Genomic DNA, 26642 nt, shown 5'->3' with positions numbered 1-26642 from the left:
TACCTCTACAAAACCTCAACAGGCATTTCTGGAGGATGATGATATTCTCCTGAACCCACAATGCCTTTATCAATCCCTAAGAAAGTGACCACTAGTGCCATAATATCTGACACACGGTGCTTCGTAACATTTTCCCAATTCTGTTTGGCGTTCTGTTTTTCTCTTTCAAGATCCCATCAGTTTCACATATTTCATGTGATTATCATGCCTTGTTAGTTTCTTTTTTTTTATTATTATTTCATTTTTTATTTGTCTTAATGTACATCCAAATTAGTGAGCCTATAGTACAACAGTGATTCCAGGAGTAGATTCCTTAGTGCCCCTTCCTCATTTAGCCCATCCCCCCCCTCCCAGGACCCCTCCAGTAACCCTCAGTTTGTTCTTCATATTGATGAGTCTCTTCTGTTTTGTCCCCCTCCCTGTTTGTGTATTATTTTTGCTGCCCATCCCTTATGTTCATCTGTTTTGTCTCTTAAAGTCCTCATATGAGTGATTTTTGTCTTTCTCTGACTGACTAATTTCACTTAGCATTATAGCCTCCAGTTCCATCCATGTTGTCGCAAATGGCAGGATCTCATTCTTTTTCATCGCCGAGTAGTGTTCCATTGTATATATACCACGTCTTTATCCGTCCATCAGTTGTTGGACATTTGGGCTCTTTCCATACTTTGGCTATTGTTGATAGCACTGCTATAAACATTGGGGTGCATGTGCCCCTTTGAATCGGCATTTTTTTATCCTTTGGATAAATTCCTAGTAGTGCAATTGCTGGGTCATAGAGTAGTTCTATTTTTAATTTTTTGAGGAACCTCCATACTGTTTTCCAGAGGGGCTGCACCAGTTTGCATTCCCATGTCTTGTTAGTTTCTTAATCTAAAATAGTCCCCTTGTCTTTTTTGTCTTTCACCAGATTGACGTTATTTTTAAAAACTTTTTAAGTTTAGGGGCGCCTGGGTGGCGCAGTCGGTTAAGCGTCCGACTTTAGCCAGGTCACGATCTCGCGGTCCGTGAGTTCGAGCCCCGCGTCAGGCTCTGGGCTGATGGCTCAGAGCCTGGAGCCTGTTTCCGATTCTGTGTCTCCCTCTCTCTCTGGCCCTCCCCCGTTCATGCTCTGTCTCTCTCTGTCCCAAAAATAAAAATAAAAAACGTTGAGAAAAAAAAATTAAAAAAAAAAAAAAAAAACTTTTTAAGTTTATTTTGAGAGAGACAGAGCACAAGCAAGGGAGGGGCAGAGAGAGCGGGGAAAGAGGATCTGAAGCAGGCTTCAGGCTCTGAGCTGTCAGCACAGAGTCCGACGCGGGGCTCGAACCCACGAACCGTGAGATCATGACCTGAGCCGAAGTTGGACGCTTAACCGACTGAGCCACCTAGGTGCCCCTAAAAATTTTTTTAAGGTTTATTTTTTTTTTTTTTTTTTTTTAAATTTTTTTTTTTTTCAACGTTTTTTATTTATTTTTGGGACAGAGAGAGACAGAGCATGAACGGGGGAGGGGCAGAGAGAGAGGGAGACACAGAATCGGAAACAGGCTCCAGGCTCCGAGCCATCAGCCCAGAGCCTGACGCGGGGCTCGAACTCACGGACCGCGAGATCGTGACCTGGCTGAAGTCGGACGCTTAACCGACTGCGCCACCCAGGCGCCCCTTAAGGTTTATTTTTGAGAGAGAGAGTGTGCGGGTGTGTGAGCGAGCATGAGCGGGGGAGGGGCAGAGAGAGAAGGGGACAGGGGATCTGAAGCAGGCCCTGAACTAACTGACAGCCGCAGGGCTGGAACTCATGAACCATGGGATCATGACCTGAGCCAAAGTCGGAAGCTCAACCAACTGAGCCCCCCAGGTGTCCCCAGACTGACCTTTTGGAAGAGTCCAACCTAGAATGTAGATGCTGAATGTATCAGCAATGTATCAGCATTGACAGATGTGCTCCGAGGACTGCTAATGTTTTGCATGTCTTACCGCATCGTGCTGGGGGGGGAACTGTGTCAGCTAGTCGCCTTACTGGTGATGCTACTTTAGACCTCTTGGTTAGGATGGTGGCAGCCAGTGCTGTCCCTCAGAGTTCCGATTTCCCTTCCGTAATTAGTAAAGTCGCTGTTACGACAGACTTTGAGACCTTGTTAACCCACGGTTTCCTAACAGTCTTCCACCCGATGGCTTAGCATCCATTGATTACCTTTGCTTGAATCAAGATTTTTCTGAAGTCTATTCTTCTTCATCAGCTAACATTCCTTTGTAAAGAAAAGCTTCCTTTCTTTTTCTCTCTGTGTGTTTTCCTCAGTTTCACTGTGGACTAATGGATTGGGGTTTTTTGATGCATTAGAACCCATTACTTCAGTATGCTTTTTGATTTTCAAATTATCTCAAGTTTAGTCATCAAGCGGGGTCAGAGTTTTTTTGACCCCATCCCATTAATCTTTAATAACTTCCTTGCTTTCTAGCCCAACGAAATGTCCCAGGCTCGCCTTGTGCTTTCCCATTCATTTCCCCAAGGAGTCCCGGTACCTTTTATAAATGAGTGTTATTTAGGAACCAGGAGCTGGGTGCTAGGATTGCTCACCCAATAGATTTTTTTAAGATTTTATTTTTAAGTAATGTCTACACCCAGCATGGGGGTTGAACTTACAACCCCAAGATCAAGAACCTCATGTTCCACCAAATGAGCCAGCCAGGCATCACGACACCCAATATTTTTTATCAATGACTTGAATAAAGGCTAAGAAGTTATTATCAAATTTACAGATGATTCCGAACTGAAAAGAGAAGCCAAATGTGTGATAACAGGATTAATGCTCAAGATGACCTCAATAGGATGAAATCTGGACCAGAACCAGTAGATTCAAAGAGATCAATGTGGGTCGCCTGGGTGGCTCGGTCATCTGGCTCAGCGTCTGGCTCAGGTCGTGATCTTGCACTTCCTGAGTTCCAGCCCTCCATCAGGCTCTGCCCTAACAGTGTAGAGACTGCCTGGGATTCTCTTTCTCTCTCCTTCTCTCTCGGTCCCTCCCCTGCTCGTGCTCTCTCTCTAAATAAATAAATAAATAAACAAACTTAAAAAAAAAATTAAAGGGGGGCGCCTGGGTGACTCAGTCGGTTAAGCATCCAACTTCAGCTCAGGTCATGATCTCCCAGTTCATGAGTTTGAGCCCCATGTCGGGCTCTGTGCTGACAGCTCGGAGCCTGGAGCCCGCTTCAGATTCTGTGTCTCCCCCTTTCTCTCTGCCCCTGCCCTGTTCACACTCTTGTCTGTCTGTCTCTCTCTCTCTCTCTCTCTCTCTCTCAAAAATAAATAAACCTTAAAAAAATTTTTTTAAACAATTAAAGGAGATCCATATGAAGTCCTGTGCTTAGGTTGAAAATGTTAAATTGCGTAATTTGAGGTTTTGGGGGAACTCTTTACTAGAGCAAAGTTGATATCAAAAAAGTAGCTCTGGTGGTTTGTTGACATGAGCCAGCAGTATTCCGTGACTCTTAGGTCATATTCATTCATTCATTCATGTAGCCACGACTTACTGAGGGTCTCCCATATGCCCGGCACTGCTTGGGCCGTGTGAGTTAATAACTAGCTCAATAAGCAACATTGTTCCTCAATGTCCCTCAGGCAATATTCTTGGTGCTGGGGAGTGGGGGCAGCTGAGGATTCCAGACAATGAGGAAACACTAAACAAGAGTGATGAGCGCTTTGGAAAAAAAAAAATCTCAGGGTCAGGGGAATTTGGGGAGAAGTTCACATTCTTCCAAGAAGGTGATCTTTGAACAAAGATGTGAAGGAAGCAAGGGACTCAGTCACTGGCTATCTGGGGGAAGAGTGTTCCTGGTAGAGGGAGTAGCCAGGGCCAAGGTCCTACCCCGAGTGCTTGGCCTGGGGGCGGGCCTGGCGTAGATGGTGGAGAGGTGGGGGTGAGGGTGACACACGGCCTTGGAGACCACTGTTAAGTCTTGGGCTTTTAGTCTGAGCGAGACGGGGACTCACTGGAGGGTGTCGAGCAGAGGAGTGCCATGACCTGACTGTGGTTTCGAAAGACTCACTCTCGTTGCTGAGTTGAGAACAGGTTGCAGGGGAACCAGGGTGGAAGCAGAGGCAGCCATTAGGAGGACCTCAGAGTAACCAAGAGAAAGAGGGTGCTGACTGCAACCCCCCCACCCCCTGGGGAGGTGGTAAATGGTCAGATTATGGACTTGCTAGGGGGTCAGGTGTGAGGAACCAGAGGAAAGAAAGTAGTTTAAGGTTTTTAACCTGAGCAGCTTGAAGATGGAGTTCCTTTAAATGAGATGGAGAGGGGTGCCTGGATGGCTCAGTCGGCTGAGCGTCCGACTTCAGCTCAGGTCATGATTTTATGGTTCGTGAGTTCGAGCCCTGCTTTGGGCTCTTTGCTGATGGCTCAGAGCGTGGAGCCTGCTTGGGATTCTATGTCTCCCTCTCTCTCTACCCCTTCCCCACTTGTGCTCTGTCTCTGTCTCTCAAAAATAAGTAAATATAAAAAAATTTTAAATGAGATGGAGAAAGCTCATACAGGAGGGGCCCGTTTGGGAAGGGGGAGGGGAGAGGTCAGGAGCTTAGTGTAGGACATGCTGGATATGAGATGCCTGTCAGACAAGACAGCCCCGTAGAAATGTTGAGGCCATCTGGAGTTCGGGACAGAGGTCGTGGCTGCAGATAGAAGCTTGGACATAACATAACTGGCTACAGACAGACTGACACCATTAATAGAGGTGAAGTGTCCAAGGCTTGGGCAATGCTAGAGCCCCGAGTGGTAGGTGCTGTCCACGCCCCGTGTGGAATTCTGTGTCCAGTGCTGGAAGCCCCTTCATAAAGGGGTGCTGTTAGCCTGGACCATGTCCACAGAAGGGTGTCGGGATGATGGGAGGTACAGAAATCACGGAGCGTGAGGAAGGCTGCCTTTGAGAGGAGACCTGGTGCTGTGTGAGTACTGTGCCCATCTCCTGACAGCCACCCTGTGGGAGAGGGTGCGGTGAGCCCTGGGGGTGGGCTGAGAGCAAAAGCTGGTGGCTCTGAGGAAGCTAGTTTTGGCAGGGGGTGAAGAGGAACTTTCCAGCTAATTCCTGGAGAAACCTGCACCACTGCCCTGGAAATGACCAGCCTAGTGGAGGTTTTCAAACTCCCTTTGACCTGAAGTACAGGAAGAATTCCATTTTACTGTGATCCTGTGCACATTTAGGAAAAGGTGAAACACGTTTCCCCACACCTTCTTATCCCTTCCGTCATCATTGCACTTCCATATTTGCTTTTCTTCTCTCCCCTCCCCCCCCCCCCCCCCCCAGCCCAAAAGAGGGCTGGAACTCAGGACCCTGAGATCAAAACCTGAGCTGAGATCAAGAGTCAGAAGTTAAAGCTGAGCCACCTAGGTGCCCCATCCGCTTCTTTTTTAATGCTAATAGGGACCCCTTAAATTGATTCCAGGACCCACTGGGAGGTCCAGTCTGCAGCTTGACAGCCCTGGTCCCGGCAGAACTAAGCTCCATCCCTGAGGATGTTAGGAGCCAGGAGGATTGCGGGTGGGTGGAACTTGCCTCTTCCAAGTGGGTGCCTGTAGGATTCCACTCCAATCTGAGGGAGTCTTTTCCCCTCCCAGGCAACGTGCAGGCTGTGGAGGAGCTCAGACGCCCCTGGCACTACCTTATACCCCGTTACCCCACTTAGGCTAATCTTGCCTCACCCCCCCCCCCCCATCCGAGATGCGGCTTCATGTGGGCAGAATCCTAGGCGTGGATGGCCGCGCAGGGTGCCTAGAGCGGGCGCTGAGCCTGTAGTGACCGCCCTGCCAAGACCCCAAGTGGGTTGACCGGTGCAGAAATTAGACTCGGAAGCAACCAGCCCGGTCGTCAGCACGAGCTCGGCCGATTCCTTTGGTCACGGGCAAGTGGGTGCTAGGAGCACTAGCGCGGGGGGGGGGGGGTGAGGAGAGACCAAGGCTCGACCCTCGGGAGGCGCCCAGGGAGAGACCCACGCGTTTTCCCAACCCCACGCGCTCAGGGGGTCCTGGAAAAGCCGGAAGGGGGTGGGGCGGCGGCGGCGGCAGGGCCCGCGGGGCGGGGGCCGGGTGGGACCGCGGGGGCCGCTCTACTCCGCGCGCGCGCGGAGCACGCTCCCGGGGCGCACAGAGCAGGGCGCAGCGCGCGGCCGCCGCTCGGGCCTCCCGCGCCGGGAGGGAGGAGGGAACGGGGAGGGGGGAGGTGAGAGGTGGGAGGAGGGAGGCGGGGCGGGTTGGGCCGGGAGCGGAGCGGGAGAGGCCGGGCTGGGCGCCCGACTTCCTCCTTCGGCCCCTCCCTCCGCTCGTGGGCCGGCTCCGTCCGGGAGGGGCCGGGTGGGGGGGGAGGGGGCTGGCGGCCCACGTGACCGCAGCTCCCCGCCCAGGTCCAGAGACCCGGGCAGTCTACGGCGGGGCGGGGCCGCCACCCGCGAGTCGAGTCGAGCCACCTGAGCCGGAGCCCCGAGGACGCCGTTGCTCCCCGCTGTCCGGAGCGCCGCGATGGGCCGGGGGAGCCGCCCGCCCGCCCAGCGGAGAGCGCTGCCGCCCTGGCCGCCGCTGCTGCTTCTGCTGCTGCTGCTGCTGCCGCCGCCGCCGCCGACTCGGGCGCTCGCCCCTCGGATCAGCCTGCCGCTGGGTGAGCGCTGGGGCGACCCCACGGGGGCGCCGGCTGGGGTCGGAGGGAGGGGAGGCGGCCGGGAGGTGCCCGTGCGGAGGCTGCCGTGACAAAGGAGGGAGGGAGGAGGGGGCCTGTCGGAGGCTTGGGGTCCATTACGACCCCTCCTCCTTTCGGAGCGCTGCGGGGAGGGAGAGAGCAGAGAGGGCAGCTGTGGGGCCGCGGGCCCCTTTCTTCCCTTTTGGTGGGCGGGGAGGGGGTCTTTCTCCAGCTCTGTTGTCCCAGCTCGCCCCTTGGTAGGGCGCCCTTTTCGGCGGTGGCGCCCCCCGCCCCCCACCCCCCGCCAACCCTTTCGCTCCCCGCCCCCCCTCGCCCGGTGCTGGCTACCCGCTGGTCCGCCTGCCCATCTGCTTGTCTTTGATGCTGACCAGAGCCAGCCGCTGGGCCGCCCCCGAGGGTGTCGCGGGGTGGAGGGGGCCGTACTTGCCGCCCCATAAACACTGGGGTTCTGGTATTCCCAGCAAGTCGCAGCAGGACTCCCGAGCTGCGGCGGGACGGGAGTCCCGTCCCCACTCCCAGCCTTTCACCCTGGCCTACCCGCGCAGTGCCGGTTCCCAACAGGAACCCTTCCGGGGGCCTGGGAGCGACCCCAGGGATGGGGTCAGCTCTGAGATACCCAAACCCAGGGAGAGACTCCTCCTTGGAGTGCTCAGGGAGTACCATCCTCGTTGGTGGGGTCCCACACCTGGTGCTCACGCCTGCTTCAGTGGCCCCCTCCCTTTCCAGCCATGGCTGTTCCCTCTTCTTGCCCCCTTGGATCTGCTTCTCCAACTCCTCTTTGAAATCAGAGGGACCTGGATTCTAAGTTCATTTCTACTCTTGGCCAAATAATTCCCTTATTCCTGTGCTCGGGTTATGTCATCTGCAAAATGGGCACAGTCGTAGGTACCTTGCAAGGTTATCTTGGAGATTTCATAATACTAGGTGAGTTCTGTGGGCACGAGGTTTATAGGGGCTCAGTAAATGTTGTTTCTCTAAGCCCTTTAACTTGTTGTCACATTGGAAGAATTTGAATAAAAGGCATATAAATTAGAGGTTACAGATTGGAAGCGTACCAGACTTTCTTCTCTTTATGGCATCCCCACCCCTGAAAACATTCTGTGTACAAAAGGGAAGAGTAGCAGAGTCAGCACTTAGGTTAAGTCAGGGTCTCCTGGCCTTCAGTAACCCTGTCTGAAACATTGCAAGACGGTATCCAGGAGATAGCTTGGGTTCAAATTCTTCTCGGCCATTTAGTAACCATATGACCTTGAGCAAGCTACTGAACCTTTCTGGGCCTTGATTTCCTCATCTTTAAAATGGGATAATAATAAAGCACGTACCTCACAGTCGTGAGGTTTAAATACGTTTATGTTTGAAAAGTCCTCAGGACAGGGCTTGGTACATAGAAACCGCTCAGTAAGTGTTAGTCGTTGTTATTGTCAAGTGTTAAGCACAGGTTTCATTCTTGTACACGCTGCACAGAGGCAGGTGACTGCCTGCGGTGGGGGCGGCGCTGGTTTGTTAGTTTGACCACAGTCCCTTGGGTGCTCTGTCTCGTTAAGTGAGGATAAACAGGTGTATCCGGACCCCGGCCTACGGCCTTGCCACTTTGGGTTATGGCCACAATTGCCTTTGCCCTTAGAACAAATACTCTGATGGACTCCGCTTATGGCCCTGAGCTGGCTCACAGAGTCATATCAACTGCAGCAGGTCTGGTGTCCAGCTCTGGAACTGGACGGGGACCGCTCAGAGGATAACTGAGAGGCAGAATCGGTGAGCTCTGAGTGGGAACCGAGAGAATCTGCGTCTTAAGAGCAGCTAGAACACTTGGTGGTTATTACCCACGTAGCTCCCAGCCCTGAGCCACTTCCACAAATCTGACTGTTGCCAGGCTCCTGTCCCACACCAGCACCCCCTACACAGGTCACTCGGTGCTCCGGTCTGGAATGTCTGTGTCAACCCCCCCCCCCCCCCCCCCGTATGTTAAAGTCCGAACTCCCAGGGGACTGAGACGCAGGTTCACCTGTTAGGACTGGCACAGACGCACCGCACAAAGGTGCCCCCGTGAGAAGTTCCGAGGGCCTAGATATGCAGTCGATACTCTGCTCTCCAAGCTGCGGATCCTAGAGAAAAAGACGTCCTGCTGTGTTCTTGAGGCTGGGTCTGCCCGAGGGGACCTCTTTTTCTAGCCCCCCTCCAAAGCCCTGGAATAGGTTAGCAGCGCCTCTACACCTGAATTTGTGAGCACACATCCACACTTCACCGATGTGCACCACAGCTCGGAGCGCTGGCCTCCCTAGACGTCCTCCTGGCCCCTGATACCCCACCCGGGATGGAAGCCCCAGAGAGGAATGCCCCCGTGACTGAACGGACTCCCCCTCTGAGCATGGCCGTAGGCAGTTTCCTGCCTCATCCCCGGGGGCTTGTTAGATGTTCCTGGCGATGTGCCTATCCTGGGTAGGCCCATGGTGACCATGGGGACTCCTTCACGGAACCGGGAGACAGGCATGGAAGTAGAGACCGCACCCCCCTCCCCGGCTACCTGCCCTCTCCTGCTGAATTCCCACCCAAGCTCCCGAGGGCCCAGATGCCTAGAGACAGTGGGCTATGTCTGTGGTTCAGAACAAAATCTCTAGAAGTGGAGCATCCAGTTGATGACGGAACCCTCGTTACTGTTGATCTACAGCGGATTCCTGGGACTGTCAAGGAGGGGATCCCCCATTTGTGGTCTCATCCAGTGGTCGGGAGGGGGAGGAGGACCGGGGGCTCCAGGGCCAGCTGGACGAGCAGAGAGGCCTTAAGAGGAAGTTACTTGTCTCTGTGGAAGGAATGCTTCAGAGGAGGGTGTGGAATTTTGGTTCTCTTGCGCTGGAAACTGCGGTTTGGAGTTCCAAGACCGAAGGCTCGGAAGAGGAGAGATGCTGAGTGGAAATGATGGCCCCGGTGTGTGAGCTGCAAGGCCAGTGCAGCCTGGCCAAGTGGAAAGGAACAAAGCAAACCTTCTCCTTTGGCTCACACGAGTCTTATTGAGTTCCCTTCTTTGGGCAATTAAAAGGAGTTATTAATTTCCTCCTGCCCCAGAAGTGCCTGTCTGGAAAGCTCTGGACACAGTGTTTCCAAACCAGATTGGAAATAAATAAAGCCACAGGCCTGCAGACGGCGCTCAACAAAACGCCATTGAGCTGAGGAACCGGGCATTGGCACAGATCAGTCGTTTGCCCTCTGACCCTGGAGCGGACCCCCAGGGGCATGGCCGCCCCGAGAAGCCCCCGGTGCGGGCTGCTATCAGAGTCCTGCCAGCCGGTTACCGGCCTCCCTCCTCGATGTGGCCTCAGCTCCACATGAGCGTTTGTCTTCAGCTGTGGCCTGTGGCCTGGCCTGTTCATAGCCCTTCAGAGCCAAGTGGAAAGAGCTGCAACTATGGGCGCTTATGGCCCGGCCTTGAAGCCTGGCCTGCCTCCTCGCTGCACCACCTGGGGCAGGCTGGGAGTAATGGCAGGACCCTCCTCACGGGGCTCTGGGAGGATTCCGTGAAATAACGTGTGGAAAGCGCTTGGCGCCGTGCCTGGCCCGTGCTGTGTCCCCTGTAAGAAGGTAGCGGCCTCTCTTCTCTGGTGGAAATTCCCTGCCTGCCTTGCTTGGTGAGGTTATTTGCATCAATTTGGTTGACCCCGAGCTCGGCCTACACGCAGATCCTCGCCAGGGGATGGGATCGTGCAGATCCTGCCCTCCGGTGTGGGGCTCGGGGGGGGGGGGGGGGGTTCCTGCTGAATTGGGTGCACTTTTCAAGTGTCTTGGTTCAGCTTTTTGAAATTCTTCTTTGCCCCAAGCACCTCCCCTGCCTGGGGCCGGACCGCACCTTTCCCTGCCCCCTGCCCGTCACCGCTTCCACGCTGCCCTGTGCATAACCCACATTCAGCAGAGTGTTGCAATGCCTGTATGCCAGCCCAGCAAAACTCTAAGCTTGCACAACTTTGGGGGCACATCTGGAGATACCTGCACGTTCATCCTCCACACAAGGGAGGCAGGATGACGCGGAGCCTGGAGAAAAGGCTGGACTCGGGTTAGGTAGTCCATCACTCTTTTCCTTTGTCCCCTTCTTAGAGGCCGTGGCCCGACCCCCACACCGCCGTGGGTGCCCAGGATCTCAGGATTGGCCGAGAGGCCTCTGCTGGGGCCCTCCCTGGGGTTGGTGGGTAGAGGAGCTTCTTCCGGACCCTCCCCAGCCCTCCCCACCCCTCCTCCTTGCATTCTGTCCTCCCGGCCGGGCCCCCCTCTGTCCAGGATGGAGCGTGGCTTACACTGTGGTAGCTGTCTTGGGACAGACGCCCGAGGTCCCGTAAAGGCTCCGCTCCATCTCCAGCCATTCTCAAAGCCACAGGCAAGCGTTTTCTCTGCCTAGCCCTGTGCAGTCTCCCTGGTCATTTTCTAGCTGCCACTCCTATGTGACCATCTCCACAGGATGGGGCAGGACCACCCCCCACCCTCAGGTGGCACAGCTGGCGTCCTCGTGTGTATGCTGCAGAGTTTAGTGCCTAGAAGAAGGTGGAAGGTAAGGTAATAAGTATAGAGCTACTGTGGGCACCGGGCTTTTAGTTTTCTTGTGTCACCTACACAATAGGTGATGTTATCCCTGTTTATAACATAAGACAGCTGAGGTTCCGAGAGGTGAAGTATTTTGTCCAAGGCATGTGGCTCTGCCCCCCTGGAATCTGACCTGTTCTCCATGGGATCTCTCTGGTCTGACTCATGGGTCCTCTGAAAAGACCATTTTGACATTGAGTAGGGTCCGGAGAGGTTGGCGGCCCGTGGTGAGGGCTTTTCAGTGGGGGTGGTAGACAGAAACCCCTCATGTTATCATAACTCTTGAGCAGGGGCCAGATGAGCCCCCCTCTTTCTTGGCCTGCCTTGTTCATCCTCTGATGAACGCTCCCAGGACGGAGCACCCGCTGTGTGCCGGGCTCTGGGGTGGTAGTGTTCCATCTCGCACGTATGAGGGGATTGAGGCCTGGAGAAGCCAACTCACGTCGTCAGGGTCACGCATCTAGAAAGGTTTGGGGTCAAGCCTTGGGCCACAGCTCTCTGACCCGAGAACCACATTCTCTCCATTAGAACAGCGCCTCGTACTTCAGTTGTGAAGTGTACAAAAGCAGCAAAATGGCCCAGGCTCAGCCCTGGAATAATTGATAGGTTATGTATTTCCATCTGGTAAAGAGATATATTGAGGTCACTCCCTGGATGGGAGCAAGGGGCCGGGCTGAGCCCGTGACGGCGTGGCCACAGTTGCAAGTACAGCCTGCGTAGCACACCTGGCCAGGAATGTTGTGTGCAGGCGACGGTGGGGGGCAAACATCTGAGACACAGGTTTGCAAACTGGTGGGGGGGCAGGGGGCAGCAGGCCAGAGCCAGCCTGGAGATAGATTTTCTTTGGCCTCCAAGTGTTGTAGGAAATTTTAATTAGTTGCTGATCTTTAAAGCTCAGGACGTTTTAAGTAAAAATCCAATTTTCCAGCTCTTCTGAAGATCTGGCAAGGCTGGGCCCGCATTCCAGTTAGCAAAATGCACCCGGGGCTGAGCTGGAGCCACCTGGTCAGAGGGACTCCTGGCTCCAGGCGGCTGCAGCCCCACCTGCCCTCGTCCCCTCTTTCCTGCATCAGTGGGCGTCTGAGGTGGCCAGAGTGCTGGGTGTTTAGTCAGAGCAGGGGTGGGGAGGAAGGAAGACAGTAGGAAGAGCTGGGGGCACGGGTAGGGTCAGTCCCGACTGTGACCCCCTAACCTGGGAGCAGGGCTTGGCACTTCTTCGTGCTGCATTTATGCGGTCTTTGCAGCAGCCGCGGTGAGGGCTCCCTGTCAGAGACGGCGGGTCCCTGTTCGGATGGCACAGCTGGTCAGTGATGAAAGTCAGAGCTCCCACGTGGGCATCGAGGCTCCCTATGCAGCCCTTGTGACCTCTCTCTTGTCTCCCTGTGGCACTTTTCAGCCGCCACACTTCTGTCTGGGCCCTGAGCTTGCAGGACTGAGTGGTCAGTGCTTTGGGGAGGGGGCAGAGCAGGGGCAAGTGCTTCACAGGCAGCACTCCTGTGAGCGAGAGGCTTCAGGACCTCTAGGCTGCCCTCTTTGAATCTAGGGCCTTTCCCTGGACCAGAGTACCCTGAATCAGATCTTAGCATTCTGTCAGTCATTCGTTCAGTCGCATGTTCATTGAACAGCTTGGGCCTTACCTGCCTGGACAGATGATACAAATATGACTAAGACCGTCCTGAGCCTCGGGAAGCTCTCAACTTGGTGGAGGAGACCGGCACAGAAAGCCCATCAGCAAACGATGTGACCGGTGGAGCCTTGAGAGGTGGGAAGAGGAAATGATGGGCACAGAGAAGGGGCTCTCACCCAGCGGGGGATTCAGGAAGGCCTCCCGGAGGAGGTGAAACCCGGCTGAGTCTCACAGGAAGAGGAGTTGGTGAGAAGGAAGGGCATTCCAGGCGGTGGGGCTGGCTGAGAGAGGAGACACAGGACCTTGAGTTGCAGCAGGGGAAGGAGACGTGGTAAGGGCTGGTGATTAGGGGCTTGGACAGTGGGGCACAGCTGAGGGTTTTATACAGGACAGTGACAGTTCCCAGAGAGACCTCTGGCTGCAGCGTGGAGGCTGGGCTGCTGTGTCCTGGGTGGGAAAGGGTGGTGGCCTGGTCCAGGACCATGGGAGCAAGGATCATAAGGGGGATAGATTTGGAAAATATTGAGGAGTCAAAATGGGTAGGATTTGATTATGGATCAGATGTCCATGGGAGAGGGAGGAAGGAACCTGCCCGGGTTTCCCCTGGATGAGTGATGCCCACAGAGATACAAGACGCCAGGCCCAAGTGTGCGTCTGGAAGGGGGCAGTGGTGGACGGTGCCCACGGCGGGGCTCCCACACAGCGGGCTCCGGCGTGTTGGAGGAAGATCTGCCCTGGGTGGAGAGATTTGGGGGTTGCCAGCGTCCGGGTTGTTGAAGCGATGGGTGTGGGTGTGTGACCTAGAGGCCAAGGGCAGACCCCAGGGAACAGGAACATTCAAGAGGAAACCCTAGAGGGGCTGAGGGAGGTTAAGAACACAAACGCTAAAGCTGCTAGCCCAGGTTCAAATCCCAGCTCCACACTCTTTGTGACCGGCCGACCGCGGGCCAGTCACCTCACTTGTAACCCTCATCTGAAAGCCACAGGTGGTGAGACCGACGTCACAACAGCCTTGCCAGGATCTCATGCACTGATCCATCTGAAATGCTTAGTAGGTGCTCCAGGAAATTAGCTCTTAGACGCCCAGAAGGAGTGTGAGGGAGACAGGAAGTGACCCTTGAGGCCGGTGTGGCTGACACCAGGGGAACAGGGGACCTCCGTGAGGCCGGGGGGCTGCGGAGGCCGTGCCCCCTCAGTGTCTGAGGTTTGGCAGTGAGGTGATGACTGGGCCCTGGCAAGCGTGGAGCTGGTTGAGGCCTGGCTCCCAGTCAAGGGGTGAGTGGGAGGTGAGCACTGGGTGGCTCTTCCCTTCAGGAGTTTGGCCGCGACAGGGAGGAGGGAGGCACAAAGATTTTTAGAAGGGATATTGAAGGAAAAAAATCTGCTTTCTGAGAGGCAGAGAGGTTGATGACACAGGACTTGGCCTCTGAGGAGATGGGGTGGCAGTGGGAGATTGAGGCTGTCTATACCTGGTGGTCCCAGCTTCTTCAGAAGGAGGAAGGCGGACCCTGGAGCAGTCAGGAGAGAGGGGTGTTCCAGAAGAGCCAGTCCCTGAGCCCAGGCCTGGAGGAGCTGACCTTGGTCCTGGCGGAGGTCAGGCTCCCCAGGTGATGGCAGCTCAGACAGGTCCTGGGTGAGGGCTCTGGTGGCTAGATGGGTCCAAGGCGGGTGCGGGGGGGAGGGGGGGGTCGACTGTGAGGGGCTAGGGGCCACCTGGTGATTCTGGCAGGAGCTCTTGGCTTACTCGCTTGAAGCCACAGCAGTGGCCATCTGGGAAGTGGGCTTCCCTAAGTGCCTGCCCCAGGGACATGGGATGCTTCTAGGCTGGGTTCCCTTGACTTCTTACCTCTTTCTTAGTTCCTCAGCATGGGGAGAACTTTTGGCACACAACGCCTCTTCCCCTGCTGAGAGGAATCCTTCCCTGGTTGGGGACTCTGCCCTGGCACTGGCCTGGTGACAGTGGTTGGGCCCTCCATTTCCAGTCCATCAGGCAGCCCTGGCACAGCACCGGGCGGTGTGGAGGGAGGGAGGGAGGATGTGCATCCAGGGCGTTGGACGTGCCCCAGTTTGCTGCAGAGTCAGCGCTCCCGCCCTAGGGGTGGTGCCCCCGCGGGTACAACTGGAACCGGGTCCAAGGGTCCAGTGTGACGTCTTGGGGAGGAGATGCTCCAGCAGAGCCTCTTAGGAGGCTCTCGGAGACTTGCCCGGGGCCCGGGCCCCTTTCTGGGGACTTTGTGACTCGAGCTGAGGGGCAGCCAGCCACCTCCCTGCACTGGGGGGGGGTGGGGGTGGGGGGCGCCTTCCCGGCTCTTGACTCCGCAGAGAAGCTGGTGTCCCCTGGCCTGATCCTGCCGGGGCCTGTGGAGGGCAGGATGTTAGGGCCAGGTCAGCGTCAGCTGTGGTGCCAGGAGCCACCGTGGAGAGAAAGACAGGGTGGTGCTCTGAGTCATGGCCTTGCTGCAGCTCGCTGCCTGGACTGGGTGGGGAGGTGGGGACGGGGCCGAACCCTGTTCCCGTCTCACCTCAGAGAGCTCCAGGCTTCCGGCTGAGTCACAGGGAAGGGAAGAAACTCTAGCTGAGGCTGGGGGCTGAGTCGTTCCAGCATCACTTCCTGCTGAGGGCCCCAGGGGTAGGGGAGCGGGGCCCTGCAGGTAGTTCCCTCAGGCCCCGTCCAGCGTGCCCTCTCCAGCATCCTACCTTCCCGGAGTCCTGGAGAAGCCACCAGCTCGGGCCTGCCCGGGGTGGATGGAGAGGTTTCACCCCGGCCAGGGAGACCGGCCGCAGCCTCAGGCAGCCCAGCTTTCTCCGTCCTGTGCTAACCCGCTGGGTAGAGGACGCAGAGGATGTCTGAGCAGCACAGGCGGCCGAGGAGAGCACACGGGACGCTCTCTTTGCCACACAGAGAGCAGCCTGGAAGCTAAGGCTGACCCTGAGGTATGGTTAAGGCTTCCAGGGAAAGGAGAACACAAACACCCTGCCAGTCACCTCTACACCAAAAGCAGCCCGGAGCGAACACACAAGCACGGACAAGCCTTGTGGTCGGGTGCGCAGACACACGCACACACACATGCACACAGGCAAGCCCAGGCAGGGCCCACACAGACAGACGTCTGTGCGGTGACTCTGGAGGTGACCCCAGGCACCTGGGCGGGAACCAGCTCATGCATGCAACACGTACACCGGTCCGGTTACAGAGCCCTTGGTCCCTGGTGAGACCCCCAAGTGACCGCGACAGACCTAGGTTAGAAACCACCCCGTGTGAGTTGTTTTTACCCTCGAGGACGAGGGAGGCCCAACTCTTCCAAACAGCCCTGCTCCTCTGGCAGCTCTTGCTGGGCTGGATTTTCCTGCAGGGCTTTTGGATTCTGGTTTTGACCCACTCAGGTGTTGATCGCGTGCCAGACGCCGTGCCAACACTCAGCTAACGTGTGCAGGGCTGTTCTGAGTACAGCTCTCGGTAGACGTGGGTTATTATGTCTGTTATTTACACACACGGTCTCATTTCTTTTCGTAACAACCCTATGAGGAAAGGGGTTATTATCCCCATTTTCCAGATAAGGAAAGTGAGGCTCCAAGATGTTAAGTGGCTTGTCCTGGTGGCAGGTGGCTCCTATGTGACAGGGGCAGTATTGGCACCCAGGTCTCTGAGTCCTGAGTCTGTACTCTTTTTTTTTTTTTTTTCTTTTTTCAATTAAAAAAATTTTTTTTTCCTTATTTTTGAGAGCGACAGAGTGTGAGCGGGGGAGGGGCAGAGAGAGAGGGAGACACAGAATCCGAAGGAGGCTCCAGGCTCTGAGCTGTCAGCACAGAGCCCGACGTGGGGCTCAAACCCACGAACCGTGAGATCGTGACCTGAGCCGAAGTCGGACGCTCAGCTGACTGAGCCGCCCAGGCGCCCCAGAAATGTTTTATTTATTTATTTTTCTCTTTTTAATTTTTTTTCCTAAATTAAAATAATATCCCTTACTAATACTAGAGCAGACTTTAGTCTGTAGCTAAAACTACACTATTTGTGGCGAGAATCTGGCCTTAATAATATAACCGGCCCCCCAGCGTTTTATTTATTTTCAAGAGAGAGAGAAAGAGCACAAGCAGGGGAGGGGCAGAGAGAGGGAGACCCAGAATCGGAAGCAGACTCCAGGGTCCGAGCTGTAAGTACAGGGCCTGACGTGGGGCTTAAAACCACAAACCGTGAGATCATGACCTGAGCCGAAGTTGGGCGCTTAACTGACTGAGACACCCAGGCGCCCCTGAGTCTGTCTGTCCTCTTCATCTCTGTCTCGTCGAGGCTCCCAGTTGGGGAGGCAGCCCCACTGACTAGCCCTGGCGAAGTCCACAGGGCAAGTGGGAGGTCGTCAGAAAGCAAGGCCTTCAGGACGCCATGGCTTTGAGTGTGAGAGGCTCAGGGTGGGGGACGAAGGAGGAGAATGCCCAGAAGGGGAATGGATAGTATAGGGGGCCCCTCACCCACACATCAAGGCATTTTCTGTCTGCCATTTCCATGACCGTGTTCCCCACATGACTGGAGGTGCAGCCCGGCGGGTCCTTTAGCAGCTGGCGCCCTGGCTGTCCTTCCAACCTGGCTGCGCTCTGTCTACGTGACCCTTGGCAGATTTCCTCTCCCTTCCAGGCCGGAGCGGGGCCGAGCTGCCACCTGGACGGCAACCTTATCTCTGACCTTTGGTGTTTCTGTTTCTGGACGGATTCCGAGCACAGCCTCCTGCCTAGACTTCCAGGCCCCGCCCGCGGGAAACGGGCCTCCTGGGAGGGCAGATAAGTGTTGGCAAATTTGAGCCAGCCCTTGCTTTCAGAAAACCATGAAGGGGATGTGGAAGATGTTTGCCCTCGACTCTCTGACTCCTCGTGAGACCGCTGGGGGCTGTATTTTCTTTGTTATCCCCATGAAATGTAGGGGACCGCGAAAGGTCAGGCTGCCTGTGCCTCCTGACAGGGGACTTATGTGGTATCCTTCGTGGTCTTTGGGAGTCAATTCGTAAATGCACGTTCTCAGGCCATCCCAGGTCAGCAGTGGCAGCACCTCTGGGGCAGGCCTGGACCTGGAGGTCAGACCTGGGCGACTTTGCACCCTCCCGGGAGTGGGAGCAGGCCTCTGCTGGCCAGTGGGAGGGGTCCCTTTACCGGCGTGACTTCCTAGGAGCAGAGCGTGGAAATGTCAGGCTCCTAAAGGCTCATCACCGCACAGTACAAGCCACATGATTGGACCCTGTTGCGTTTGGAAATTTCATGGTTGGGAGAACTGGGGGATTAGGACTAGAAACTTTCTTTGGGTCTCCCAGTGTGTAGAGTGCTGGTAAGTGATGAGGAGTTGGGCGTTTGAGGCAAAAAACCTAGAGTCTCAGGCGATTCTGGACTTAAGAGTTCAAAGAGAGGCCCTGACCTCTCTGGACCATAGCTGTCCTCCGGTCTCAGTGCCAGTTTGGACACCAGACGTGAGGCAGGACTTACCCCATGAATTCCCAGTGCCGCCCCAGTTTAGACTCTGCTGTATGACAAGACTCCTAGCTGCAGAGCCACACACGTTCCTGCACTGGCCACCTTGTGTCATCACCTTCCCTCACCAGGAGCCATTGTGAGGAGCAGCCTTGGGAACTCCGTCATCCTGTTTGCTGGCAGGCTGCTGTCCATCCCATGTCCCATGAGCTTTGCTGGAACGTCCCACCTGAGGGTTTCCTTTAGCGTTAGTGGTGAGGCAAAAAGCTTAGTTTCTCCAGAAAGGCTGCTATGTGTACCTCCTCTTGGATAGTGAGAACAAGGTAACTTCATTTCCCTTTTCTTCCTGGCCACCAGGAGGCTCAGCCTTAAATGGGCACCCCATCCCTAGTAGCTGTTGTGAAGATCTCTCAGGACCTGCTTATGTGACTGTGCCCTTACTTTCTGGCTTAGATGTTTTCTTCAGATGTGTGTGTTCTCCCTACTCCTGATTTCAGTGTTTCTGTTTCACTGTGTCCTTTTCTTTATTTTCTTGCCCTTTGTGGAGCCAGGCCGGGGGTATGTAAAAACACTCACCACGTGAAAGCACGTGAAGCCATCTTCACAACTGCTTTGTTGGCATGTTGCATTTTTTGCTTCCTCAGCTTCACGAGACGATATTTGCGTGCGTGGTCATAACCGACTGGTCAGTTAGGAGATACCTGAGCTTGGGCAGGGTGGCTGAGTTCTGCCTGTTTTTCTTTTCTTATCAGCTGCTTAGAATTTTTAGAATAATTTCTCTTCAAATCCATGAGTCACTCAAAGCACAAATGGTACCCTGGTTGGATAGGTATGTGTGTTTCTTTCTTCTTCTTCTTCTTCTTCTTCTTCTTCTTCTTCTTCTTCTTCTTCTTCTTCTTCTTCTTCTTCTTCTTCTCCTTCTCCTTCTCCTTCTCCTTCTCCTTCTCCTCCTCCTCCTCCTCCTCCTCCTCCTCCTCCTCCTCCTCCTCCTCCTTCTCCTTCTTCTCCTTCTTCTCCTTCTTCTTCATTTCTTTCCCATTACACAAGAGGAACCAGCTTGTTGTAGAATCCAAAAAAATGAGAAGGAAAAAGGAGAAGAAGATTACCTATACTCCCACCAGGGATACCAGTTTTCAGCACCCTGTGTGGTTCATCCTTCTGGATTTTTTTTTTTTTCGGGTTTATATTTTTCCCACAAAAATAGGATCTAACTAGGCATACTGTTCTATAACCTTCATCTTCACTTGGTGGGAGATCATTAGAATCTTTCCTTGTGTTGCATACTTTATAACAATGAAAAAGAGTTAAAGTTTATATCCAGGACATGTGCACATAATTTGTTTTTAAGTATGGGAAGAACTTACCGTGAAAAGCAGCAGATGCCTCTGTCCTCCCCAGCCCCAGGCCTGGAGAAAGGGACACCTTTTCGTCATTTAGACCTTTTGTTAATGCAGTGGTTTCCTCCACGTGGTGAAGTGCCTTACACCACTATTTCTTGGCTCGTCTAATTTACTGATTGGCTGCTGAGAAAAATAAGGCCTTCTCTATCCCATTACCCTTCTCCACCTCCTCTGTGTTTCTACCCCCGTATCGGGTTACTTCTGTAATTTAAAATATCGGGGCGCCTGGGTGGCTCAGTTGGTTAAGCGGCCGACTTCGGCTCAGGTCATGATCTTGCGGTCCGTGAGTTCAAGCCCCGCGTCGGGCTCTGTGCTGACAGCTCAGAGCCTGGAGCCTGTTTCAGATTCTGTGTGTCTCTCTCTCTCTGACCCTCCCCCGTTCATGCTTTGTCTCTCTCTGTCTCAAAAATAAATAAACGTTAAAAAAAAAAAAATTAAAAAAATAAAATAAATAAAATAAAATAAAATAAAATATCATATCTCAGGGTGTCCGGCTGGCTCAGTCGGCTCTTGATCTCAGGGCCGTGAGTTTGAGCCCCACATTGGGGGTAGAGGTTACTAAAAAAGTAATAAAATAAACTTAAAGAAAAAGTTTATATTAAAAAATTGTTTAATGTTTTTTATATTTGAGAGACGGACAGACAGTGCATGAGTGGGGGAGGGGCAGAGAGAGACAGAGACAGAATCCGAAGCAGGCTCCAGGCTCTGGAGCTGTCTGCACAGAGCCCCCACGTGGGGGCTTGAACTCATGAGCCACGAGATCATGACCTGAGCCAAAGTCGGACACTCAACCGACTGAGCCACCCAGGCGCCCCGAAAAATTTTATACTTGAGCCTCAGTTTCTTGTTGCATTAACCACTGGCATTATCTTGCGGCCCTCTTAGCTCTCAGAAGATAGAGACTCCACTTTTCCCTTAACTCCCCTGGCAGCCAGCATCACCGTGTGTCTGTTGTTCATTCAAGTTCCCGAGGTCAGGGTCAGTGACAATTTACATTCTATTTAAAATCCCGAATCTTCCATGAGTGACTGAGTGGGAGCAAAGAGGTCAAGACCGGTGCCCCGTGTTTGCCTCCCTCTGCCGTTTTAAATGAGGCTCGCTGCAGGGGCAGGGGGCAGGTTCGCCGCAGGGGTAGGGGTGGGCTGTGCCCTGTAGATCCTTCTCCTTGGGTCTGATGCCACTCAAAGGCGGGTGTTCAACCTCCTTCCCTCTCTTTTGTTCTGTTACGTGCTCTATCTTCGTTTGCTTCATATCTGACCACGACTTTCTTGTATGCTTCTGTTTGCTTGTTTTCCTGGTGTTTCTAACACGACATCATTTTTTTCCCAGCTGCATAATACTCCATTGAGTGGAGTATTAATCGTGATGTGTTTTCATCTAGTCCCCTGTGGTTGGACACTTAGGTTGTTTCCAATTTTTCATTCATAGGGATGGTGCCATGATAAATGTTCTTTTACATTCATCTCCGTGCCTTTGTTTCTTACATGATGTTGGAGAGTCCAGGAATGCTGTTCCCCCTTAAGCCTGACCCCCCGTCCCCAGCCCCTTGCCGCGCGCTGCCTTGCTCACTCACCGCCAGATCGGCCCGTCCTAGAGGTTGGCAGAAGAGGTTTCTCGTGGGAGGTGTGGCCCCCAGGTTTATGTCTGTCTTCCTCTCCCAGGCTCTGAAAAGCGGCCATTCCTCAGATTTGAAGCTGAAAACATTTCCAACTACACAGCCCTTCTGCTGAGCAGGGATGGCAGGACTCTGTACGTGGGTGCCCGAGAGGCTCTCTTTGCTCTCAACAGTAGTTCCAGCTTCCTGCCAGGCGGGGAGTACCGGGAGGTGAGGTGATGCCGGGGGCTGGCCAGGCTGGGCAGAGGATGGCAGACCGGAAAACAGAAAAACTGACCCTCTGGGTGTGAAGACGATGCAGACGGGTGGGGGGGGGTGGTGGTGCTGGGCACGTACATCCTCCGCTCCCCCTCCCACACTCCCCTTCTTTCTTCCCGCAGCTGCTGTGGAGCGCAGATGCAGACAGGAAACAGCAGTGCAGCTTCAAGGGCAAGGACCCACAGGTGAGCTTGTACCTGGAGGCCACCTGGGCTGAGGGAAGGCTGGAGAGGCGCCCTGGACCCGGCACGGAGGGAGGATGTGGGAGCCGCTGCGATAGAAAGAGCGTAGGCTTCCGAGGTGGCCGCACCTGGGTTTGGCCCTGTCCTTGTTATCTCTGTGACCTTGAATGAGGAGATTTGCCTCTCTGAGCCTTAGTGTCTCCACCTGTAAAGTGGGGCTAGCGATGCCTACCTATCTCAGGTCTTGCCGTGAGGATTCAGCGAGCTGATACATACGAGGCACCTGGCACCTAATCAGTGCCAAATAAATGTCAGCTTCCAGCAAGAGCAACGATTGGGTGGGGTGGGAGTCCTGTCCCCCCACAGGTGGTGTGATAGAGCAGAGCTGACAGATCCTGGTGGGGTTTTGGCCAGACCACTGCGTATGGGGTGTGCTCCAGCCTGGGAGTTCTCCTGGAGGGTTCCCCACTATTCCCAGAGACCTCCCTACCCTGCGTGCAGCAGAGGGTGGCTAAGGTGAAGGGGAGAGAGCACCAGAGTGGAGTTCAGACACAAGTTCAAGTCCTGACTGCCCGTGACTTCTTTTATTTGGCAAACGTTTACTTATTAAGTAAGCACTTGGTCCATGCCCGAGTACTTTTTTTTGTTCAAAAAAAAGTTTTTTTAATGTTTATTTTTATTTTTGAGGGAGAGAGAGAGAGAGAGAGGGAGACACAGAATCCGAAGCAGGCTCCAGGCTCTGAGCTGTCAGCACAGAGCCCCACACGGGGCTCAAACTGGAGAATGGCAAGATCGTGACCTGGGCCCAAGTCGGATGCTCAGCCGACTGAGCCACCCCGGTGGCCCCCCCCTTTTTTTCTTGTTTAAATTTATTTATTTATTTCGAGAAAGAGTGAGCATGAGCGGGGGAGTGGCAGAGAGAGAGAGAGGGAGAGAGAGAGAATCAGAACCAGGTCCCGTGCTGTCAGCACAGAGCCCGATGTGGGACTCGAACTCACGAACTGATCACAACCTGAGCCGAAATCAAGAGTCGGACGTTTTTTTTTTGTTTTTTTTTTAATTTTTTTTTTTAACGTTTTTATTTATTTTTGAGACAGAGAGAGACAGAGCATGAACGGGGGAGGGGCAGAGAGAGAGGGAGACACAGAATCGGAAGCAGGCTCTAGGCTCTGAGCCATCTGCCCAGAGCCTGACGCGGGGCTCGAACTCACGGACTGTGAGACCGTGACCTGGGCTGAAGTTGGACGCTTAACCGACTGAGCCACCCAGGCGCCCCAAGAGTCGGACGTTTAACCGACTGAGCCACTCAGGCGCCCCAAGAGTCGGACGTTTAACAGACTGAACCACCCAGGTGCCCCTGTGCCCAAGTACTTTTAGACACTGGCAATGTAACAGTGAAAAAGAAGAAAGAACAACAGGCAAAACTGAGCCGCTTGAACAGGTAGTCAGGCCACAGCTCATTAAGAAAGGGACATTTGCATCAGGACTGGACAGTGCTGAGGGAGTTAGCTGTGGGATTCCTGGAGAAGGGGCAGGACTGGACTTACTCTGAGCGAGGTGTTTGGGGAACCACCAAAGGGCTGGGCAGGGGAGTGACATGGTGGCATCTGTTTTGAAAGGGTTGCTCTGGGGGCACCTGAGCGGCTCAGTTGGTTAAGCATCCGACTCTTGGTTTCGGCTCAGGTCATGATCTCACGGTTCATGGGACCGAACCCCGTGTCACGCTCCGCATGGTCAGTGCAGAGCCTGCTTGGGACTCTCTCTCCCTTCCTGTGCCCCTCCCCTGCTCTCTCTCCCTCTCTCTCAAAGTAAATAAACTTTAAAAAAAAAAAAAAAAAAGGAAGAGTCCCTCTGGCTGCCATGGTGGAGAGTGGTCTCCTCGGGGCAGGGGCAGAGGGAGGGAGACCAGACCGGGGTGGTACCAGTAAAGGGAGTGAAAAATGGTCAAATTTTGGATGTATTTTGAAGATGGACCCACCAGGATTTCCTGGTGGGGAAATGGGAGGTATGAGGGATGAGTTGGGGCTGACGGGCCGTGAGCTTTGGAGCCTGAACAGCTGAGGGGGAGAGGTCTGAGAGGAGGAAGTTTTGGGGGAACGACAGGATGCTTGGTCGGAGACACCCGGCAGATACCCTTAAAGAGGCAATCCATGAGTCTGGGGTCCAGGATCCTGCTCTGGGCTGTGGCTTCCTCACGAGGTGGTGGGGAGGATCAGAGATTTTCCCCGAGGTTCCAAAGAAGACCCTCAGGGAACAAGACAGCGCAAGAGGGAGGGATCCTGTGCCTTCACTCTCAGGCTGGAGAGAAGTTTCCGGAACACAGATCTAGTGGAGCCCCTGGGTTCCCCTCCAGTGCACACTGTCCGTGGTCCTCAGTCTACCCTGCCCTGGGAGGCTGCTGGGTTCTCTTTTGCTCTGGGATTTGAGGCGCACCAGAGAGCAGAGGCTTTACCTACCACGCCCCCGCCCCCACCAACTGGTGGTGAGGGCCTGGCGGTGCCCCCTGGTGGCATGCTTGGGCCTGACAACCTCCTCCCTCCTCCCCCAGCGCGACTGTCAAAACTACGTCAAGATCCTCCTTCCGCTCAACAGTAGCCACCTGTTCACCTGCGGCACAGCAGCCTTCAGCCCCGTGTGCACCTACATCGTGAGTGTCCCCCTCCGCGCCAGGAGCTGTTCTCCAGCACCGATCCGTGGTCAAGGGCAGGACCCAGGGCCGAGCTTCTAGGGAACAGTGGGCTCTGAGAGCCCTGAGGCCCTGCCCCACATCTGGTGGCCGGGTTGGCCTGCAGGGGGAAGGAGGGGTGCCTGTGAACACCCTGGCTGACCCAGGACACCACCCCTTGCTTCCTCTAGCTGTCCCCTGCCCTCACTCAGCTCCGGAGCCCACCTCGCGCACCCCTCCTCGCACACACTCTTGCGTTTCTGCTTTTCACCCGCCTGTGGCAGAGGGCGGCACTTTGAGGCAGCGGGTTGCAGCACGGGAGTCAGACATGCCTGGGTGTGAATCGCATTGCTGCCCCTTCGAGTCCCGTCTAGTCTCCTCTGTGGCCCCCGGGGCCGGTAGGGCCCACCACACAGGGCCACTGCCAGGCGGTGCCAGCACTGTGCCCCCTGCCTCCCACCTCTCCCCCCACAGAGCTGCCTTCTGGGGCACACCTCCCTCCTTTCCCTCCAGGCCCGCGGGCTCCTTGGTGAGCCCCTGAGCTCTCCTGTCTGCTTCCCCGCAGAGTGTGGAGAACTTCACTCTGGCACAGGACGAGGCGGGGAACATCCTCCTGGAAGATGGCAAGGGCCGATGTCCCTTTGACCCCAATTTCAAGTCTACGGCCCTGGTGGTTGGTGAGTGTTGGGAGCAGAGTGGCAGGATGGGCTCACTGAGGCTCCATGTGCGGGGCAGGGCGGGGAGGTGGGGGGGGTGAGGGGGGTGGGCGGGGGCGGGACCCCAGGCCTGAGCTGGTGGGTTCACGCCATGCTGATTCCCAGGGGGCACGGGGCGACCCTTGGCTGCCCTTGCTTTGGCTGTTCCCAGTTGCCGCTCTCTTCCCTGTCCACCTCAGGCGTGGTGGGCAGTGCTGGGGTCACTCCGGGCCCTGAGCAGGCAGAAGGGGCCGTGCCGAGGGGCCATTCCCATGGGAACGTTCTCTTGGCAGACGGTGAGCTGTACACTGGAACAGTCAGCAGCTTCCAAGGCAATGACCCGGCCATCTCCCGGAGCCAGAGCCTCCGCCCGACCAAGACCGAGAGCTCCCTCAACTGGCTCCAAGGTGAAGTCCTCCCCACGCACCCGGTGGGCAGTCCCCGGAGCCCAGGGAGGGGCGCGCTCTCCCTGCAGGGCCGAGAACACTCTCCCGCCTGTCCGGGATGCTCGGGCTGACTCCGTGCTCCCCGTCGGCCCCCAGACCCAGCGTTTGTGGCCTCAGCCTACGTTCCCGAGAGCCTGGGCAGTTTGCAAGGGGACGATGACAAGATCTACTTCTTCTTCAGCGAGACTGGCCAGGAGTTTGAGTTTTTTGAGAACACCATCGTGTCCCGCATCGCCCGCATCTGCAAGGTGAGGGACGGGCCGCCCCGGAGACCCCAAAGGCTCCTCGGGTACAGGATCAGGAAACGCCAGGAGATGGCATCTCCTGTCCTCCAGGAGGAACAGCTTGGCTAACTGCTTTCCTCTCTCTCCTTTTAAATGAGAATAGCTCTTAATGTTTTTTTTCCTACTTAAGAAAACGTGGAAATACAGAAAAGTGTGCACAACAGTCACTTACAAGGTGAAGAGGCAGTGGACCATCGCGATCCAGAGCATAGTCTCAAACCAGGCTGCCTCGGTTCAAACCCCACTGGGTCCTGTGACCTTGGGCAAGTCCCGTGCCCTCTCAGTCAGCGTCCCCGTCTGTTCAGTGATGTTGCGTGGGTAAAATCCATCCACAGAAAGCTCTCAGGAGCGTGGTACGCAACAACTAGACGTGGACTGGGTTAGTGTTAGAACCCTGCTGCCTCACCACAAGTGACCACGCTGTTAACGTTTTAGAACGCCCCTTGGGAATCTTTTTTTGTATATGCGTAAATATATACGTATTTGCATTATTAAAACACCGCTTACAGAGCAAGAGTTCTGTAATGCGGGTATTTAGGTGTTTGCTGGGAATCGTGACCTCTTTCCCTGCGTGTAGGCAGACCCCTCTCTGTTTCTGGCTGTTCCACAGTGAGGGAACTGTCCTTTACTCGGCCGGCCTCCTGGACATTGCCGTCAAGTCCTCTTGATTTGATTTATTTATTTTGTATATTTAAAGTTTCTTTATTTGAGACAGAGAGACAGCACGAGTGGGGGACGGAGAGAGGGAGAGAGGGAGAATCCCAAGCAGGCTCCGCACTTGTCAGCGCAGAGC

The 26642-nt window shown here is 54.9% G+C and overlaps 1 protein-coding gene across 2 annotated transcripts in view; it reads left to right on the top strand.

Moving 5' to 3' along the window:
* The window catches only part of SEMA4B (semaphorin 4B), a 40650-nt gene that overhangs the window by 7669 nt on the left and 6339 nt on the right, over window positions 1-26642 (top strand). Inside the window, exons 1-8 of one of the 2 annotated variants that reach the window (XM_058736535.1) lie at window positions 5772-5789; window positions 6371-6621; window positions 21366-21529; window positions 21700-21762; window positions 24308-24406; window positions 24990-25101; window positions 25413-25526; window positions 25662-25813. In XM_058736535.1, coding sequence (XP_058592518.1) covers window positions 6486-6621; window positions 21366-21529; window positions 21700-21762; window positions 24308-24406; window positions 24990-25101; window positions 25413-25526; window positions 25662-25813 — 840 coding nt within the window. In that variant the 5' untranslated portion in view covers window positions 5772-5789; window positions 6371-6485. Of the gene's footprint in view, window positions 1-5771; window positions 5790-6370; window positions 6622-21365; window positions 21530-21699; window positions 21763-24307; window positions 24407-24989; window positions 25102-25412; window positions 25527-25661; window positions 25814-26642 lie in introns of those variants that run through there. The other variant, XM_058736536.1, reaches the window with a different exon arrangement.

This window comes from Neofelis nebulosa, chromosome 7, assembly GCF_028018385.1.
Source record: "Neofelis nebulosa isolate mNeoNeb1 chromosome 7, mNeoNeb1.pri, whole genome shotgun sequence".
NCBI lineage: Eukaryota > Metazoa > Chordata > Mammalia > Carnivora > Felidae > Neofelis > Neofelis nebulosa.
This window is presented reverse-complemented; position numbering and strand designations above follow the sequence as displayed.